This window comes from Bactrocera tryoni, unplaced genomic scaffold, assembly GCF_016617805.1.
Source record: "Bactrocera tryoni isolate S06 unplaced genomic scaffold, CSIRO_BtryS06_freeze2 scaffold_485, whole genome shotgun sequence".
NCBI lineage: Eukaryota > Metazoa > Arthropoda > Insecta > Diptera > Tephritidae > Bactrocera > Bactrocera tryoni.
The window spans coordinates 37,064-56,539 of record NW_024396177.1 but is presented as its reverse complement, the minus strand read 5'-3'; the positions used below and the strand labels follow the sequence as shown (position 1 = coordinate 56,539).

General features: G+C 37.0%; 4 protein-coding genes and 1 long non-coding RNA gene across 6 annotated transcripts; 2 read left to right on the top strand and 3 right to left on the bottom strand.

Moving 5' to 3' along the window:
- Positions 1–727: 727 nt before the first annotated feature.
- On the bottom strand, positions 728–1,396 carry LOC120781189. The gene has a single exon (XM_040113312.1). It carries the CDS (start codon positions 1,394–1,396, stop codon positions 728–730), a length of 669 nt encoding a protein of 222 aa, XP_039969246.1.
- A 167-nt stretch (positions 1,397–1,563) lies between these two features.
- Positions 1,564–1,998, bottom strand: LOC120781188. Its single transcript, XM_040113311.1, has 2 exons — positions 1,973–1,998; positions 1,564–1,908 (listed from the first exon to the last, which is right to left on the bottom strand). The coding sequence occupies exons 1-2, from the start codon at positions 1,985–1,987 to the stop codon at positions 1,564–1,566; spliced, it is 360 nt and encodes a 119-aa protein (XP_039969245.1). The 5' UTR covers positions 1,988–1,998.
- Positions 1,999–6,590: 4,592 nt separating this feature from the next.
- Positions 6,591–7,258, top strand: LOC120781187. Its single transcript, XM_040113310.1, has 2 exons — positions 6,591–6,706; positions 6,766–7,258. Exons 1-2 carry the CDS (start codon positions 6,591–6,593, stop codon positions 7,256–7,258), a joined length of 609 nt encoding a protein of 202 aa, XP_039969244.1.
- Positions 7,259–7,315: 57 nt separating this feature from the next.
- LOC120781186 (protein ALP1-like) lies at positions 7,316–8,565 on the bottom strand. The gene is made up of 3 exons (XM_040113309.1): positions 8,498–8,565; positions 7,915–8,443; positions 7,316–7,342 (listed from the first exon to the last, which is right to left on the bottom strand). The coding sequence occupies exons 1-3, from the start codon at positions 8,563–8,565 to the stop codon at positions 7,316–7,318; spliced, it is 624 nt and encodes a 207-aa protein (XP_039969243.1).
- A 7,994-nt stretch (positions 8,566–16,559) lies between these two features.
- LOC120781190 lies at positions 16,560–18,765 on the top strand. 2 transcript variants are annotated; one of them, XR_005706024.1, is made up of 4 exons: positions 16,560–17,881; positions 17,940–18,203; positions 18,292–18,584; positions 18,647–18,765. It is a non-coding gene; the product is annotated as an uncharacterized LOC120781190 (long non-coding RNA). The 2 variants fall into 2 exon arrangements; XR_005706023.1 differs by having other exon boundaries at positions 16,560–18,203.
- The last annotated feature ends 711 nt before the right edge of the window (positions 18,766–19,476 follow it).

Sequence of the window (19,476 nt, the reverse complement as noted above, 5' to 3'; positions counted from 1 at the left end):
TTGTCGGCCAGAATTTTAAAGGTTGACTCCTCTGAAAAACAAAAATTTCGGTTAAAAAGTCACATAAAAGTTATTTTTTGTGAAAATTCCAAAGCATGGATTTGTAGTGCGAGTCGTAACCTTCCTTTTGATAACATTGGTTTGATAAAATTTTACAAAAATTTAAAAGTTATAGCCATTGGCGCAAAAAACCTGATTTTGCGATTTTGGGCCAGTCTGCAAATCGATTAAAACATGATTGTTACCGATGAAAAACGTTTATTTATCAATGGAAATGAAAGAGAGATTCATAAATCATAAGAAAAATAGGAATTGGCGAAAAAAATTATTCCGACTCGCAGTGGATGCAGGTGTAAGTGTTCGGGTTCGGTCCGGCACATTTCATGTGAACCCCTCGATCACAAACGATGCAATGGGCCGTGTTTTGACGATTCTCGTGCTTCGGCATCTTTTTCTTGCAAATCGTGCAAAAATCGAAGTCCTCTTCGATGTCGGTTTCGGTCGGAGACGGGCTTCTCTTCCGTGGCGTCTTCTGATTTGCCACGGCCTTTGCTTCTTGGCTGCTGGTTCATCGGCTGCCTTCGTCAATTTTTGCCGGTTTTTTTTTCGGCCTTGTCACGCAGATCTGCGACAACCTCAGGCGATGTCAAAATCGTTGACTCCATTGTCTTGTGGCCACGTTTTGATTTCGGCGCAGGTGTGACCAATTTCAACGGGCCAACCGATTTCAATGCATCACGGAGCTGTGGAGCCGAAACAAGAGACAACGACGACTTGTTGATGCTGGGGCACTTGTCGATGCCTCCGACGTTGACACCTCCTCATTCGCAGCAGTCACAATGGCATCACCAGAGGCAAGAACTCGACGTTGATTGTCGGCGTCTTTCTTTTCGTCACCGAACAAATTTTCGCCGCTCAGTTCCGAAGCGACAAAGTCAACTTCAGTGAAAATTTGCGGGTTGAACGGGTAGATGCCAGTTGTTCGGAAGCCGGATTTGATGGTTTTCGGCGTTAACATAACATCGAGGCACTGATTAACAAGGAGCGGCACATGATGCAGATCGAAAGTGACACCAATGTTGGACTTTTTCCATGCATCATGCTTCACGGTCATCATGCCTTTAAATGGTGCAAATACACGCTGCATTTTGTGCGTGCATTTCGGCGGAAAAGACAGCAAAGTGATGCCATGTTCCAACGCCAAATCTATCGCCTCGATCGATAAATGCGAACCGTGGTTGTCCAGCAGCAACATGGTTGGCGAATCGGCATTAGCACCGGTTTGCTTGATGAAATGACGCATGAATCGAGGGAATACGTCAGAGTTCATGTAACCAGAACCGTTCGCAACACCAACAGCGCCATGACTCACATGAGTCATAAAAATCTCTTTCATGTTGACTCGGGGAAAGAGGAAGAATGGCGGTATGGACTGGCCACTAGCGCTGACGGCCAAGACACATTGGTGCCTTTTTCGGTAGATGTTGATGAGCCGACCTGCTTTTGTCCTTTGCGCGCGATGGTTTTGACAGGTCTGGTTGGCACGGTCGGACACCCGGTTTCTTACATGTTCCATTTTCGGTGAGGTTCAAACGGCGTCTTACCGAGAACGGATGAAAGGTTGGCAAAGAATGCATCGACATTCTCTTTGTTGAATCGCTTCGCACGGCTCTGGCTGATTTGCTCTGGTGTTCGCAGTGACAAATTTTTGTGGCGTTTCATGAACGCCAACTGCCAATCCTTACTCGCCTGTTGATTGTCGTTCCATGGATCCGGATACGACGCGCCAACTTTCCGAGCAAATTCATACGCGAGCTTACGAAGCTCCATCAAACTAATTCCATAGTTGATGTCGCTGGCCTGGAGAATGTAGCTTATCAGCGCCTTCTCTTGTTCGATGTTGAAGATCTGAAATAAAAAAAAATTATTTATTATTCGAAGAAAGAAAAAGAAAGAAACCAGCAGAACTCACTGTTTTTGTGCCCATCGTCGTGCTTTCAGCCAATAAATTCTTCATTACATCGGCATTGGCAGTAGTAACGTCGATGCTCGCACCATCAAATGCTGCAATATACCGCATCAGGTTGGTCCTCGGAATTTTGTGTGCCGTCGCAGATTGTCGAACGCTGTTGTGATGTATTTTCACCGACTTGATCGCCTCCAAAATGTTGTCGAAATCAACAATTTTCTCTTGTTTGGGATAGTATCGCGGCATAATGACTAAAAAAATTTTTCGGAGCACGAAACTATCAGGAAATGTTGAAAAACTATTGTGTTGTTGAAATTCTGCACGAAAAATCACTTATACACGTCAAATATATGAAGTTAGCATGTCAAATGTAAAAAACTATTCCGAGATTCCCCAAACGCTCATATTTGCAAAATGGCGGTGGATAATGAACACAATGTAAATTCGTGCAAAATTTATTTTGTGTGTCGAAGGCTAAAGGCTCAACTAATATTATAAACATATTTACCTGCATGAATTTATTGGAAAATGTGAAAAAAATCAACTGTACACAGAGTTGAAAAAAAACTTTCAGAGTGTCGAATTTCTTTTTGTTGTCGCAGAGAGGTTATAACACGTGTTCACAGCTCGAGTGCTATATAGAAACTGAGCTTAGTATGAGACGAGCCGATGACAGTTGGTTGCAGCTGTCAACCTATACTAGGGAAAAAAATATCGGCCCGGGATTCCCCGTTCCCCACCTTCCCCTACCTGAAAAAAAAGAAAGTTGCTTATTATTTTCAAATATATGATTTAAAAATGGTGTAAGATGACAGTAATAATAATAGCTGACCTTACTCCAGTCCTCATCAGTCTTCTGGCGGTATTTTTGGGCCCAGGCAAGACGTTTTTTCTTCATCGCATCTGTTAACCGAGGTTTCCTTAGCAGGACGATGACCAGTCAACCCTTCTTCTGCTAACCTTCGCTGCACGGTTCTTTTGGATACTAGTACTCCAGACTCTTGAACTAATACATTTAAGAGCCCAGCACTTTTCTTCCTGTTTTGCAAGCAGATGTCCCGAATTTTCCGGTCAGATCGTGATGTTGTTATGCGTTTTCTTCCACTCTTGCCTTTTCTTTTTGGCGAAAGTGATTGATTTTGATCCAAACTAATCTTTATTTCATTCACTTCTGTCTTAGAAACTCCAGCTAGTTCTGCTATGTTCCTTTGCGAATGGCTTATGTGCTGGAGAAGAGTTTTAATCTCCGATTTTTTCCTTGGGGACAAATCACACCCTCGACCCATACTGGAGCAAAATAAAAAAAATATTATAATGAAAATCGGCCCAAATTCATTATTTTTTAATAATACAACTATGATACATTTGATCTGCGTTTGTTGCACAAAAATGATAAAAACTTTTTTTAAATAATTAATTTCAACTTTCACTAAAATACACCACCCTGCGAGTCTACCGTTAATAAAATATTTGTAGAAAGTAAACAAATACATTAACTCTCAAAATCTACTTAAAACTGAAGTTATCAAGATGTGGTGAACGCAAAAAGTACTTTCCTGTAAAGTTGTTCCTCTTAAAACCGCACTCAACTGCGCCCAAAGGAACAAATTGGGGAAAAATGCGACTGTCCTTAATAATTTGGCAACCCACTGTAATATCGCACTCTAAGCTTCTTGCTGATGCGGAGAGATTCGTTGGTGTATAGGTGGCAGATAACCAATGTTGTTTATCTGCGATATATTCAGCAGAAAAATTACTATCTTGCGAATATGTAGACCAGATATTGGCGAAGGTTACCGCAATATCTGCGGAATTCGTCAGAATACTTTGATTTGTATTAATGAAATTAATACGGTATATGTGAGGGATTCCAGTCAAAAGTTTAATGTCTAACCATATCTTTTTGGTAGTTGACGCAGGAGAGATTTTGGCAGTGAATGCTTCAAAACTTTTCCTTTTAGCCGTCTTTACAGCTTTTTTAAAGAGGGCGTTTGCTTTTTTATAATTATTCAGATTATATTCAGACATTGTTATCTTGAGAGTATTCCAGTATTCATTTTTTTTGTCACGCATATGACCAAGATCTTTGTTCCACCAGATCGGAAAAACTTTTGAAGACTTACGTTTGGTTTGAGGGATCGACTTATTTGCCGCAGAACGAATCAGTTTTGTGAATGCAGATGTGGCTTGGTTGATGTTGTCTATTGGAGTGGTGGGTAAACTTTTTAAAATTTCTCTTTGAAATATATTCCAGTTTGCGCGTGAAATAATAAATTTTGGGAGATGCTTATATTTTTCAAAGTGAAAGTTTGTTTGAAGTGAAATCGATATATGAAAGTGGTCACTACCTCTGAGAATAAAGAAAGCTTCCCAACTGATTCTGGGGGAGAGCTGGGGAGAGGATAAGGAAAGATCGACGCTCGTTAGGGAGGAATGGGTAGAAAAATGTTTGGGGCGCCATTGTTCAGAAGAATTAGGTTGCTGTTGCAATAAGAAATTCTCTATGATTGCACCCCTTGTGTTTGATTTTCGGGAACCCCAAAGTGTATTCCACGCGGTGAAGTCCCCCGTCCATAAAACCGGTGGGGGTAGTTGGGAAAGTAAATCTTTCAAATCAGTTTCGGTAAAAACTTGCTGGGGTGGTATATACGTATTAATGGTAGTAAAGCTAAAATTCAAATTGATTTTGAGAACTATTGTTGATAGTGTGGAATTTAAATCGATAATTTCATGTGGTATGATTTTTTTTATTAAAATGCAAATGCCTTGCTTATTGCTTTGGATGTTTTGTAAATTCGAAAAACAACCGCTGTATTGCCTAGGACAGGAAATGTTGTTACTGGGAGTAACTGAGATATGTGTTTCTTGAATACAAATAACGTCTGGGTTTTGCTCTTTTATGAGTAATAAGAGTTCATCATAATTGTTGTTGTACCCGTTTATGTTCCACTGGATGATTTTAAGCGTCATTAATAAGACATAGAGAAAAAAAAAATATTTGTTTATCTGTAACATACTATGGGATATCGTTTGTATTAAATTTCATCTTCGGATGTAAGTAATTCTTGAGTGTTGGAAAGAACTAGAGAAAGGGATGGAAGAGGTTCGAAAGGTAGGGATTGGAATTGAGAAGACGGAGAGAGTGGTGGGTTTGTTTGGTATGGTGAAGTCGTTTGAGTGGATGGCTTGTATTGAGAAAGAGGTGGGCTATTTTAGTGGTGAGGTTAGTGGTGAGATCATTACAGGCAGAGAGTCTTGGTGGACTATCAGAGTTTATGGAGCGGCGAGAGAGGTTAGTTTCGTTTGTCCGTAGAGTCGTTGAAATATTCCTTTCTAATGCTTGAGTGCATTCCACTATGGACGATTAGGAAATATTGGTTTGCTGTAAAGAAGAAATGCTTTTTGATTGAGTGCTATTTTTGGTGATTTTTGGTGAACTTGATCTTTGAGTGTTGCTGGGAGAACTAATGTTGTTAGTGTTTATAGTGGTGGAAGAGTCAACGTTAGTGTTTGTTGTTTCGATATTTTTGTTGGAATTGGACGCTATTGAAGCATATGTGTTATTGGAAAGAAAAGCTGGTGTTGTTTGTTCTTTATGGATTTTTATTGCTTCGCGCATTGAACATTTTTTTAGTGTTTTAATTTTTATTATCTCCTTTGCTTGTAAGAATTTGGTACAGTCTTTGGAGGATGATGCGTGTTGTTGGAAGCAGTTGATGCAAAAACTGCGTTCGCAATCAGATGGGGCATGGGGGGGGAGTGAGCAATTAACATAAAGAGGGGAAGGATTACAGCGCTTTGCTGTATGACCAAGAAGTTGGCAATTTTTGCAGCGCATAGGCGAAGGAATATATTGACGTACCAAAAGTTTGCACCAAGCAACGTCAATTTTATTAGGTAACTTGTAGAGGTTGAAGGTTAGTAACAAAACCCCCGAAAGGTGCGGTTTTCCTTCAATAAACTTATTAAATTTAAATACTGACACGACGCCTTGAGAGCTGAGCTCATTTACTATCTCCTCCTCTGAAACGTTGTTTAGAAATGGAGCAAATATCGTTCCTTTTACTTGGTTGAGAGACTCGTGTAGAGTGGCTGATATTGAACAAATGTTGGGCAGTTCTTTTAATTTCAGGAATTTTTTTGCAATATCGTTATTCTTGACTAGCAGAAGTAGTTTACCATCTCGAAGGGTAGATATGGAATGAACGTAATCACTAATTTGCTTAATGGCACGATAAATGGCAAAGCAGGAATAGTAGGAAAGGGGCTTGGCCGAGTCACTAGCTTCCATCACTACAATTTTGGGGTCGTAAACATTTATATCTGGAAGTTCTGGAAAATCCATAACCGAAACACTTTTACCAGTCTTACGTTTTTTTTACCAGGTCCTGTATCGAATACGGCGAAACGATTCGCCTCGATAATTTGAGGTCCAGAGGCCATTTTGCACGAGAAACACTGATGCGCACTTTTAAATAAGATTCTGCGCGCGAACAGTAAAAGAAAAAAGTAAGAAAGAACGAATTAACCGTATATAGAAGATCCGAAAAGAACAAACAGAAAATGTCGAAAAGATCCTCGAAATGCGAAAGACACGACTTATCGGCGCGAGAGCTAGTCGATGACTGAAGAAATTAGAATCTCACAAAATGCTTCAGGAAGTGGTGCATTCGTAGGAAGGCAGTGGGCGCTATTTGAAAGTTTGCAATTTTTAAGAAGTCACATTATTCCTCGTCCGTAAGTAAAATGCATTATTACCATATCCATGTAAATAATGAGAACATTAATATTAACAGAATGCGACAAAGTGCGCCAGTATTGAAACGCAGCGACGAGAACTATGACTTTATTAACATTTCTTCCGAATCTATATCACAAGATCTCTCGCCGTCACCTCCAATTACCCCTGGGCAGTTAATTCCGTCCGACCAATCAACAATAATTCTGTCCGATCAAACAACAGCAATTCCGTCCGTTCAGTCAATTCCGTCTAGTCAGCCATCAGCAAATCCGTCATCAACATCGCGACCACGAAAGCAAAGAGGCAGACAGCTTGACGATGTGGACACTGCCATCCTCGGAACAGTGAAAACTTTCCAGGAGGTATGTGAGCGTAGAGCGCGTCGAGAAGAGTCGGATGCGGAGATAAGCGGTTTTGGGCGAATGATATGCTCTTCGATTTCAAAAATGAAAAAATCAAGGCAAGCATTGGTGATGCGTCAATGTACTGATATTGTAATGCAATCGCAAATTGATGAAGAAGAAGAAAGCTTTGTGTATGTGAACTAGTCCCTCAATTATGAGAAGAGTTTTTTAAACTTTTATTACATATTACTTTTTGTTCTTTTAATCAGAGCGGTTGAGTTTTTGAACCTGAAGTACAAAGGATATAATCCATATAACGTTCTATATAATAATTATTTGTGTTTATTTAATTAATCTTCTGTTGTTGTTATTGTTAATCAATATGTATGAAATACACGTAAATTTGCATTTTCAACATTTTTTTTTTATTGAATTTAATATGTATGTTTATAAGTGTTTTACTCTATATGGTTTTGAAAAGGTACTGCACCATTGTTCATAAAATATTTGGTGAGGTGTTCTCTGTGGTTATACGCACTGTTTCGACCCCTGCGTCTAAAAGATTGTGCTGACCGCAATGGTCCCCCACAAGATCTTAATTCGTTTCTCCATTCAGCATTTCTTCCATCTCCGTCAGTGTAATGCTCTGAGCAGTACCATCGATTCATACCATGGAGCATTATGAAATTATGAAGCACTAAACATGCTAGTACGATTTTTTCAGCATTTTCAGGTTAAAACTCCATTGTTGTTCTTAGCACTCTCCACCTCGCTGTCAAAATTCCAAACGCATTTTCAATAACGCGTCTTGCCCGTGATAGTCTATAATTGAAAATTCGTTGAGCTCTTGTTATATTTACACCTGGATACGGCTTCATAAGATTATTTTTTAATGGAAAGGCACAGTCTCCAACAAAGTAATGCGGAAACGGGTGGGAAGATAACGGAAGTGGAGTATCAAGTGGTAGTGGCAAACGATTTTCTAACAGATCTTCGCCAAATCTCGTTGCATGAAAAATACCTCCATCACTCTGGCTTCCGTAAGCTCCTACGCTAATGGCTGTAAAAGTGTATTTAGCATCACATGCTGCCAACAGCACAATGCTGAAAAACTTTTTATAATTATAATACGTGGATCCTGAATTTGGAGGGCATTTTATCGCAATATGTTTTCCGTCAATCGCACCTACACAGTTTGGCATGTTCCACATTTGCGCAAAGTCGGTCGTGATGTCTTTATACTGTTGTTGCGTGGGTTCACTCAGATAAATTGGTGAAAGCATTTCCCAAATAGCCTCACATGTCTCCAGCACTATGTTTCTCACAGTGGTCTTTCCACTTTTGTAGCTCCATGCTAATTTTTTGAAAGGAATTCCATATGCTGAGTACCTAACAATCACCTTAATGAATATAACAAATGGAGTAATAATCACATAAACTTACAGAAGTGTGAGGGACAAACGCTCTTCGGCATGGATTTGTTCCTTGAATTTACCCATTGAAGGTGCCATTAACTTCAAAAAAGTATCATACAACTTCCTATTCATTCTTGTATGGGCAAACAATTCTTGTTCATCCATATCTTTTATTTTCAGGAACGTTTTTTGATGGTATCCGTTTTGGAACCTATTAACATTAATAGGATGGACACGCCATCGCCTTGTTCGTTTGAATTGCTTTTTTTTAGCATATAATGCTTTAATATTAAGAAATAAGTTATCAAGTTCTTCATCACTGCTCATTTTATTTAATTTGTTTGGCACTTTTGAAATGAAAACAAAAATTCCGAATGAAAGATTAGCTGATTATGGTTATGGCACCAATAATCGATAATAGTAAATATCGTTACGGTTATGACAATGGTTATGGGTATGGCGATATGTTATAGCACCTCTAATTCTACCTTAAGCAATTTTCTATATAAATATACTTAATATAACTCATACACTGATTGACGAAATCGGCAAAAGATTTGATTTGATTGATTCCATCGGTCATACGGAGTAAAGTCTGCCGAATGTTTGAAAATCCTGATATAAATTATATGAGAAGTAGGTCAACTTTTCGTGCAATTTTATTTCTTTTGATAATTTTTTTAATCTATTTATAATTACCATTGAGATAACTATAATAATATTGGCCGACCTATGCAACATAAAGTCACTTGGAAGTTTGAAAATCTTTAAATATTAGGTATATGGGGGCTCAGAGAAGTATTCACCCAATTCAATTAATTTTTAATGCGCTTTTATTAGCTTCACTTGTATGTATGTATGTTTGTTTGTTTGTAACTTTTTTAAGTGGTACTGAAACCTAGAATATTTGAACGATACTGTAGCAAGTTTAAGCAGCTCACCAAAAAGATGCGTTTAAAAGTATGCAACATCATATACAACTGGTTTTGGTGACAATTGAATAGCATATGTATATATGTACTGAAATATATGTATGTATATCCTTAAAGAAAGTATACTTTATGTAGATATATGTATATATAACCGCGCACCAGAAGAAATAATATCAAATAATGCAAAACATGTGAATTTTAGGTAATAAACAAATTAATAGTTATAATAGAATTTTTGTACTAAAAAAAAATTCAGATACTAGTTTTCAAAACGCCTCCGAAAAGCAACTGCAATAGAAAACTCCTTTTTTTTAACTTTGGCTGTCACGTCGTTGTGAGCTTTTCAAAAATTGTCACTGAATCTAATGGCGGAGAATACGATTTTAGTTATATTTGTTTAGCGAGTAGATATTAAATGCTGCCTAATTATCGATTACCTACATGTCATAGTTCATATTTTAACAAATTTGGGGTTTATCACATCAAACTAAAAAATTAAAAATAAATTTAGTTTAAAAAACACGCTTTTCAAGCATATCAAAGTGAAAAAGAATACTTTGTATAAACTAACAATAATAACGAAGGAAAAATTCCTGCATTATTGTGAGAAAAGCGTGGGGTGCTTGGTGACATATTTTTCATATATCGAGTATTCCACGCTATTTTCACAATAATGCAGGAATTTTTCCTTCATTATTATTGTTAGTTTATACAAAGAATTATTTTTCATTTTTTAGTTTGATATGCTTTAAAAGCGTGTTTTTTAGTTTTTTTAAACTATATTTTTGATACACAGAATTACTATTGTCAGGAATGGATTGTCTGTGAATATAAAATGTTAATCTCACCTTTGACCGATATTTTCAGTCAAAGGTCGACTATATATCCTTGGTTTTACATATTAAGTACCTATGGGCTTTTTGGTTGGATTGGACATTTTTTGATCAAAAAGTGGCTTTAAACGAATTATTAGCGCAAAGTTTTAGCCCGTTATACCAATTGTATTCTGATTTTTGTGGTAAAAAGTGAAAGAAATTAAAATGAATGTTTTATGAGAGGTAGTCGTGGATTTCGTCCATTTTCACATAGAGATAGGAATATGAAGGAAATGCTACGTACTAAATTTAATCGAAATTGGCTTGGTCAGGTCCCGAGACATGGGATGTCATCAAAACACGATTGTCAGATTTTCACTTCGGCTCCCGTAAAGACTTTTTACACCATCATGGAGGTAAAATTTGATGTTTCTGGCGAAATTAGTTATTGATTTATTACGCTTTAAGTGGCTTGAAACAGACTTATATGGGGAGTGAATCCATTTTCACACTGTCTCTCACTGAAGTTTTACAATATTTGCGTTAAGCGAATTTGGTTGTTGTAGCTATATATAATAAATTAAACTGATTATGGGTGGTGGCAACGCCTTTTCAAAATTTTTTACCCACAGATGCCCCTTGCTACTACGATCCTTGTTCCAAATTACAATTTTATATCTTAATGTAGTGCTTAATTATTTCACTTTATAGGTTTTCGGTTAATGGAGTTTTGTGGGCGTGGCAGTGGTCCCATTACGGCCATCAACGAGCTCGTAACTTTTTTAATACTAAAGAAGCTTTATCAAGATATCTCAATACTTACTTATAGCTTGCATGGACGGACAGACAGGCAGACAGTTAACCGGATTTCAACTCGTCCCCACATTCTGATCATTAATACATACATAAACCTATATCTATCTCGATTAGTTTTAGGTATACGTACGACCGTTAGGTGAAAAAAAACTATAAAACTCTTTAGTAACAGGTTGCAGGAATAAAAAGTGTAGTGAAATTTTCACAGAAATTTAAATTTTTTTGTGAAAATGTCTGCGAATAATCCAATTTCAAGTTGTTTTTCCTTCGACCAAGTTCTAAGTTAAGGGTTTAACTAAAACATTTTTTTTACCTAAAATAATCCTGTAAAGAGTTATCTTGACAACGCGGGTGCATGTGTATGTTTTTATCAATATCTAATAAAATATTTAATTTTTGTATGAGAAAAAATACTGTTTTTACCGAAAGAAACCCATGTAACTCATTACACCATAGCTTCTGAAGGAAAGCCTCGGTGACGCAGGTAAAACCATCCATCCAAAAATTAAACATTGTAACTCCGTTTTCCCCAAAATACCCAAATAACCCAGCTTTAGATTTTTTTCATTTTCCCTTCAAACCGTTTGCTTATACTGATTTCTCCCAAAATAACCGTTTTATGTACCCTAAACTTTTGCCCGACATTCAGCTGATTCAGCTGTTTGAAAGCTCAAGAGTGATTACTGGCACTCGCCAGCTTTGCACTCAGCAAAGCAACACTTATTTCCATCCTCAGGTGATTCAGTTGTTTAAAAACTCGCGAGAGCTTACTGGCAATCACACACTTCCCGACGATTTAGATTAGAGAACCTTAACGGTATAAATTGAAAGCTCTCAACGAGTGTCTTGTTGAGAAGCCAGCACTTGCTTTCATTTTTCACATTTAGCTGACTCAGCTATTTGAAAACTCACGGGAGCTTACTGGCATTCGCACATTAACCGGCAGTTTAGATTAGAGCACTTTAACGCACAATGAGCGTCTTATTGAGAAGCCTTGCACTCAGCAAATCAGAAATTGCTTCCACCCACCAGCATCACAATGTTAAGCAACATATGGTATGAAAGTTTAACCGCTAGCCGCGAATTTCCGATGGCTCAGCTAGCGCTTGCTGCACTTTATATTTAAACGACTGTATTACAGAAGGCACAATTTAGTTTTTGTTAAAGCGTCTACGGTAAAATACGGAGACAAGTTATTAATGGATTACGTGTCTAATTCTTGTGATTTTCGTAAAATTCTTAATTCAAAGCAGAGCTTCTGGAATTTCTGTTGCAGGAGGACGGATATGCATACATACACGTCCAGTCGTTGTTGTGTGGCAAGGACACGAGCGTGCATTTTGTCGGTTGCCGGTTTTGTTTTTTGCGTACAAGATACGACTGATGGGTAAACGTTGGCAGATGCGCCTGTTCTATCACTACTTAGATCTAACTATGGCTAACTCATGGCTACTCTATAAGAGGGTCTGCAAATATAAAAATCCTACTGATAAGACCATCATTGCATCCGCAGATTTTCGTCTGGAAATTGCCGAAACTTTATGCAAAATGGGGACAAAACAAGACTTGATAACCCGACGATCAATAGAAGGTGTGCTTCTAGTGAAGAAACATAGGGGACCTGCACAACATGTGCCTCCACAAGTAGTCCGCCAAGATCAAGTCGGGCACTGGCCTCAATGGGCGGAAAAAAAAAATCCGATGCAAGTTCCTGAAATGTGCCGGGTTCACTCACACGGTGTGTGAAAAGTGCGGGTTAGCTTTATGCTATACCAAAAACAAAAAATGTTTCAAGAACTTTTATTTGTCCTGAAGGATTTCCATTTTACTCATAATTTTGCCAACTTGCTTTATCACTGTTACTCATTGTTGCCTGTAAGCTACACTCCCTTTTTTTTGTTATATGTGTTATAAATGAAAAGTTTCAAAAAAAACAAAATAATTTCTGTATATTTTTCCCATAAAACTAACCGATTCCACTAAAAATAGTTAATTTGGAGGTTTTGAGTTATAGAGGGTTACGCTAACGGTCACACAGCCGGCAATTACAAACGGTAAATGAAAATTTCTTTTCAATGATTGTAACGCTTATTTCGTTTTGGTAGAAAAAGCTGAAGTTTTAAAGTCAAATTCTGAAAATAAAAGCAAAGTCACAAAACTCGCTTGATATGCTGTGCTTTGTTGGCTGAGCGGGTTGTGTCGCGCGTTGACTATTGTTTGTGTTGTGTGCGTGGCGCAGCCGAGAACGAGTGTCGTGTGTTGTTGTAACGGCTTTTCTGTGCTTCCTCGGTAGCACTCAAATATCCTGCCAGTGATTTAACACGTTCGAGGACGCAAAATTTTAGGGAGCTGCAAAAACATACAGGCAATTATTTTCAAAACTAGTAGTAATATCCGAAATCTAATTAGACATACATATTATAAGAGTAGTCAGAACATCGTATTTTAACCGTTATATACAATGAATGCTATAGCATCCACGACGATATAGATAATATTTTTCAACCAGAATGACGTGAGGAAATTTGTAAATACACGGAGAAAAGATAAAATAATAGGAAAGTATCTAATGAACCAATTGGTCATTATTTTGAAATGTGTATTAATTACAAAAACTTAATATTGTATAAAATTAAATGAATAAAAATTGGCTTTAAAATTTGAATGCTATAGCATTCACGTCATTTTACATCAGTAACTATGAAAATGAATGCTATAGCATTCACGTCCGCGAACGTGTTAAGCTATGTGTTGGTGGGTGAATATATGTTATTTTTTCTAGTAGCAAGCAACAATATATAATTTTCCGCTTATATAAAGTGGGCTTTTTTGTTGTCAGGTATACAGAAATGTTTTTAAAGTGCTTTGTGTATGTGTAATTGATTCTATTGCGAAAAATTTGCACGGTTCCTACTCATGTTCCCTCCTGGCATGTAAAGTTTCTGCAAACGTGAATTTGTAGTAAAGCAAAAAAAAAATTAATAAATTGAAAAAATCGTTATTACTGTGCCATTTTAGAATTTTTGGGTAAAAGGACTTTACATCCTTCTTAGTGCATGGATATCCCACCACTTTGAATGCGACCTTGCATGATGAAGTGACAAAATAAGTCTGAAACACAAGATTTATTTTATGGAATGATTTTAAGGTATAAAGAAGTTGAAAATAAATATAAGTGCAGCGTTGCAAACGAAAAATAATTTATTGTTGTAAATAACATAAAACATATTGGAAAATTTTATAATTTATACTGTTCAAATATCATTGCACATGCTTACTTATTAAGTATCAGCAAAGCCGAAATACTATTAAAAACAAGTAAGGAAGGGCTAAGTTCGGGTGTCACCGAACATTTTATACTCTCGCACGATAAAGTGATAATCGAGATTTCATTATCAGTCATTTACATATTTTTCAAATACCGTATTTGTGTAAAGTTTTATTCCGCTATCATCATTGGTTCCTAATGTATATATTATACAGAGAAGGCATCAGATGGAATTCAAAGGAGCGTTATATTGGAAGAAGGCGTGTTTTTGAACCGATTTCACCCATTCATCGTACATGTCATCAGGGTGTTAAGGAAATATTATATACCGAATTTCATTGAAATCGGTCTAGTAGTTCCTGAGATATGGTTCTTGGTCCATAAGTGGGCGACGCCACACCCATTTTCAATTTAAAAAAAAGCCTGGGTGCAGCTTCCTTCTGCCATTTCTTCCGTAAAATTTAGTGTTTCTGACGTTTTTTGTTAGTCGGTTAACGCACTTTTAGTGATTTTCAACATAACCTTTGTATCGGAGGTGGGCGTGGTTATTATCCGATTTTTTTCCATTTTTGAACTGTATATGGAAGTGCCCAAAGGAAACAACTCTATAGAGTTTGGTTGACATAGCTATAGTAGTTTCCGAGCCCACTTTTCCAAAAAACTACGTACAAATATGCCCCTCCCTAATGCAATCCCGTGTGCCAAATCTCACTTTAGTATATTTATTTATGGCTTAGTTATGACACTTTATAGGTTCTCGGTTCTCGCCACTTTGTGGGCGTGGCAGTTGGCCGATTTTGCCCATATTCGAACTTAACCTTCTTATGGAGCCACGAAATACGTGCACCAAGCTTCATCATGATATCTCAATTTTTACTCAAGTTACAGCTTGCACGGGCGGACGGACGTACAGACGGACGGACGGAGACAGACATCCGGATTTCTACTCTACTCGTGACCCTGATCACTTGGGTATATATACTTACAAACAACCGTTGTGTGAACAAAACTATAATACTCTCCTTAGCAACTTTCTTGCGAGAGTATAAAAAAATGTTTAAAAGTGGTATAGTGAGTTCCAAGCCGGCCGTGAACGTGTAGAAGACGAAGAGCGTCCAGGGCGACCATCAGCCTCAACCGACGAAGCTCACGTTCAACAAATCAAAGATTTGGTGTTGAAAAACCGTCGATTAACAATTAGTGACCTTGCTGATGAAGTTGGCATATCCGAAGGCTCAGCCAATACCATTTTGAAGGATGTTTTGGGCCTCAAGCGCGTCAAATCTCGGCTGGTACCGAAAACATTGATGTTTTTGGAAAAAGGCGTCGCGTTGAAGTGTTTGAAACGATGCTTTCCGACTACCAGGGTGTCATGAAACGCGTTATAACTGGCGATGAGACTTGGATCTATGCTTCCTTCCAACCGGTCAAACAGTCAACAAGAAATATTATTTGAACGTTATGCTTCGTTTGCGTAAAGCTATCCGCCTAAAAAGGCCGGAATTGTGGACAGACAATTCTTGGTTTTTACACCACGATAATGCATTATCCCATGCTGCCCTAGTAATTCATGATCATTTCGCCAAAAACTCAACCCATATCTTTCCGCAATCCGTATTCACCTGACCTGGCGCCGTGCGACTTCTGGCTGTTCTCCAAGCTCAAAAAACCGCTCCGGGGGCAGTTTTTATACGATAGAGGAGATTCAAGCCGCAGCGAAGACGGAACTGATGACCATCCCGGAAAGTGACTACAACAAGTGTTTCAAAGATTGGAGAATCCGTTGGCATAAGTGCATTGCATCGGGAGGGGATTACTTTGAAGCTGATGAAATTGATTTGGAAGAATAAATAAAGAATTTTCAAAATAAATACAATGTCTTATTTTCTGGGCACCTTATATTTAGTTATTTAATATAGTTTCCTAAAATAGTATATAAGTAATGAAAATATCAAAATAAAATTGTAATGAAATATATTCTCACTAAAAAAATTTTTACTTTTCCTCCACCAGCGGTAAAAATTTTAAGATTCTTTGTTGAGTCATCTTGCAAATCAAAGAAATACTATATATAAAATTCTGATTTCTTTGGCGCCGCGATCTGAAAGTACCCTTGGAAAGCGGAAGCCTTCATGAAAAAATATACCGGATTATAGTAACGCAAACGCTTAGATTACTCGACTTAAAGTTAAAAATTCCAACAAGCTATTTCACTACATTTAACACACTTTACGCACATTTTTCACATCAAAATCTTTAAATTAAACTGTAAACATTTAAACAAATTTGCATTACACACTTTTTGCTGGTGTTTTTTTTTTCTTACTGGACATCATTTATGTGCTATGAATTATGAGGAAATGGAAAGCTACCATATGGTCATAACGCACTTGGCAGAAATTCCTCTTTCTTTATTTAGAAATTTCCGTTCTAATAATTAATACAAGTGCCTATATAAGCATATATTTCAAATTAAGATGAGTATAAATACCCTTTCCATGCATATACATAGATATTGTCTTATTTAAATTTTATAAACAATATATAATAATATTACGTAATAAATTACTTAGATTACCCCGAGAATTGGCTCGACCAGGGTTATTTTTTTAGTCCGAAGGCCACCAACGCAGGAAGGAGTTTTACGCGAAAGTATTTTAGTCACCACGGGTATTGGCTCGACCAGCGTACTTTGTTCATAATGCCAAAAATTTTAATTTATTCTTCAAAATCTATGTCATCTACCACAATGTAATCCCGCTTGGCTATTCTTCAATGTGAGTAGCGATTCACGATTAATGTCCTCAATTGACTCAAAACGATTTCCACGGAGCGGCCGTTTGAGTTTGCTGAGTTGTCAGAAGTCACACAGAGTTAATTCAGTTGAACATGGTGATGGCGACAAGACACTAGTTGACAATTTGGCTAAAAATTCACGAAGAATTAACGCAGTATGCAACAGTGCCATGTCGTGGTGCACAAACCATACATTTTACCATTTTTCGAATAGCTTTACGCAAATGACGCATAACATAGAATTTTTTGTTGACAGTTTAGCCGGTTGGAAGGAATTCGGAATACACCACACCTCGACAATCGCAGAAAACTATCAATATAACATTGATTTTTGGCCTCCTTTGACGTGGTTTACCTTTGCAACGATATTTGGCCGATTGATCATCTGTTTCCCGGTTGTAAGCATAGATCCATGACTCATCTTCAGTAATAATACGTTTCATGCCATCCTGATAGTCGGAAAGCATTGTTTCACAGACGTCAACGCGACGCTGTTTTATTAGGCATAAATGATCTTGATGATGGTCTTCACTTATCCTTGCGGTTTCGTTCTTTCCTGGTTTTAATTAGGTCATATTTGATGTGAAATATTGTCAAAATAATGAAAACGGGTATCACGGTCATATAAAATGACAACCAAATGAAAACAATCAAACTTCGATTTGTAGCAGCATTAGACATTTAAATTTGATTTGCCGCGATGTTGGTAATTTGATTTTGTTTGCCGTACGAACAGCTGCTAAAAAGGATAACGTATTTTCAAATAGTTTTTTGACGATTTCGAGGTAAGGTTTATATTATTTTTTCAGGATATAATTTATTCGTTTATGTAATTTTTTTCAGTAACATGGAACTTCCTTACCACTGAATATACAAACAGAACCCTTCGTGAGGCTCAATAGCATGAGGTGGCTGAAATATTAAAGATGCGCCGATCGGAAGTGGCAGCCAAATGGAATTCTTCCAGGCGGCCTTTAATCGTATAAGTCACACAAAAAGTGTACAAGTGCAGAAAGAGCGCCCACGATGAGCCCGCTCTATATATCATTGAAGTTTCTAGAGCCGACTTAGCGTGATGAAGCGAATTTCACTTCAAATCTAATAATTGTGAGTATAGTACGTATACATACATAATGCATAATAAATTGTAAAAAATATTACTATTTGACTATCATATGAATGTTTGTAATTATAGGGCAGTCCATCAGCCTTGAGCTCTCCAACAACATTGTTGGAATCAGAAATTATATCTAGGGATATACCATCAAAGCCATCCACATCATATGGTAATTTATTAAACGTCGAGTGCAAAAAGTATACTCAAGTAGTTGAATGTGCGCTAGAAATCTTCGCATCAGCAACTAAAACAGATGATTGTCATGATTTATGAGTTATGATGATGAGAATCTCCATAATTAACAAAGTAGTTCAAGCGGAACATATGTATGTATGTGAATTGATATTCAACTACTAAAAGAGATTAACAAGGTAAGAGCAGTTGCACAATTGTAGGTATTGATAAAAACAAATTTTGCTGTTTTGCTTTATAGCTCCACATCATGCCGTTCAAATTCGCAAAACTTTTTTTCTATGCTAGTCAAATGAAGTGTACTACTTTCCCTTTTTTATATTTTCTTCAACGTCAGAAAGCAAATTTTTAAAAACCAATATCCATTGCTAAATTGAATATGTATGTATGTACAATAGTTTGAATATTGAATAAAACTGACTGATGGAAACTTTTTTCATTTAATGTATTCATATGTATTTTTATTTTTAAGTACAATTATAATTAATAAAAATAATTATATAACATGTTTTGTATAAGATATGCATTATATAAATATATATTGAATTCAAACTGATATTACTTTTGTTTCATCTAAATTTGAGAAAGTTTATAAAATAGCATCACGAAAATATTTTGTATTTACAAAATAACTTAAATTATGGAATTTCATACTTGTAAAAGAGAAAGAGATTACAAAGAAGAGTTATGCAATATTGTCCTATTACATTTCCATTCAATCTCTCCTTGAGGAGTCATGAAATACTGCATAAAACCTTCATGAACATTAATCGTGTCTGCTAGACTCCCTAAATCGCTGCTTCGCCGAACTGAAGGAAGCATTCCATTTTACCTCAACTCCATTTTTCAATTCCCCGAATCAGTAATGCCATTTATGTCTTTGTCTACGTCAGATAATCGTAGATATACAGACTTGCGTATTATTAGGAAATAATGGAATATACTACAAATCGCGCGAGAACAATAACTTTCGCCTGTTCGGGAGTAACGTGACATTTTCCACCACATTTCTTGCTCTGAATAGTCTATAATTAAGTATCTTGTACGACATCAATTCATTGCGGAAGCTGA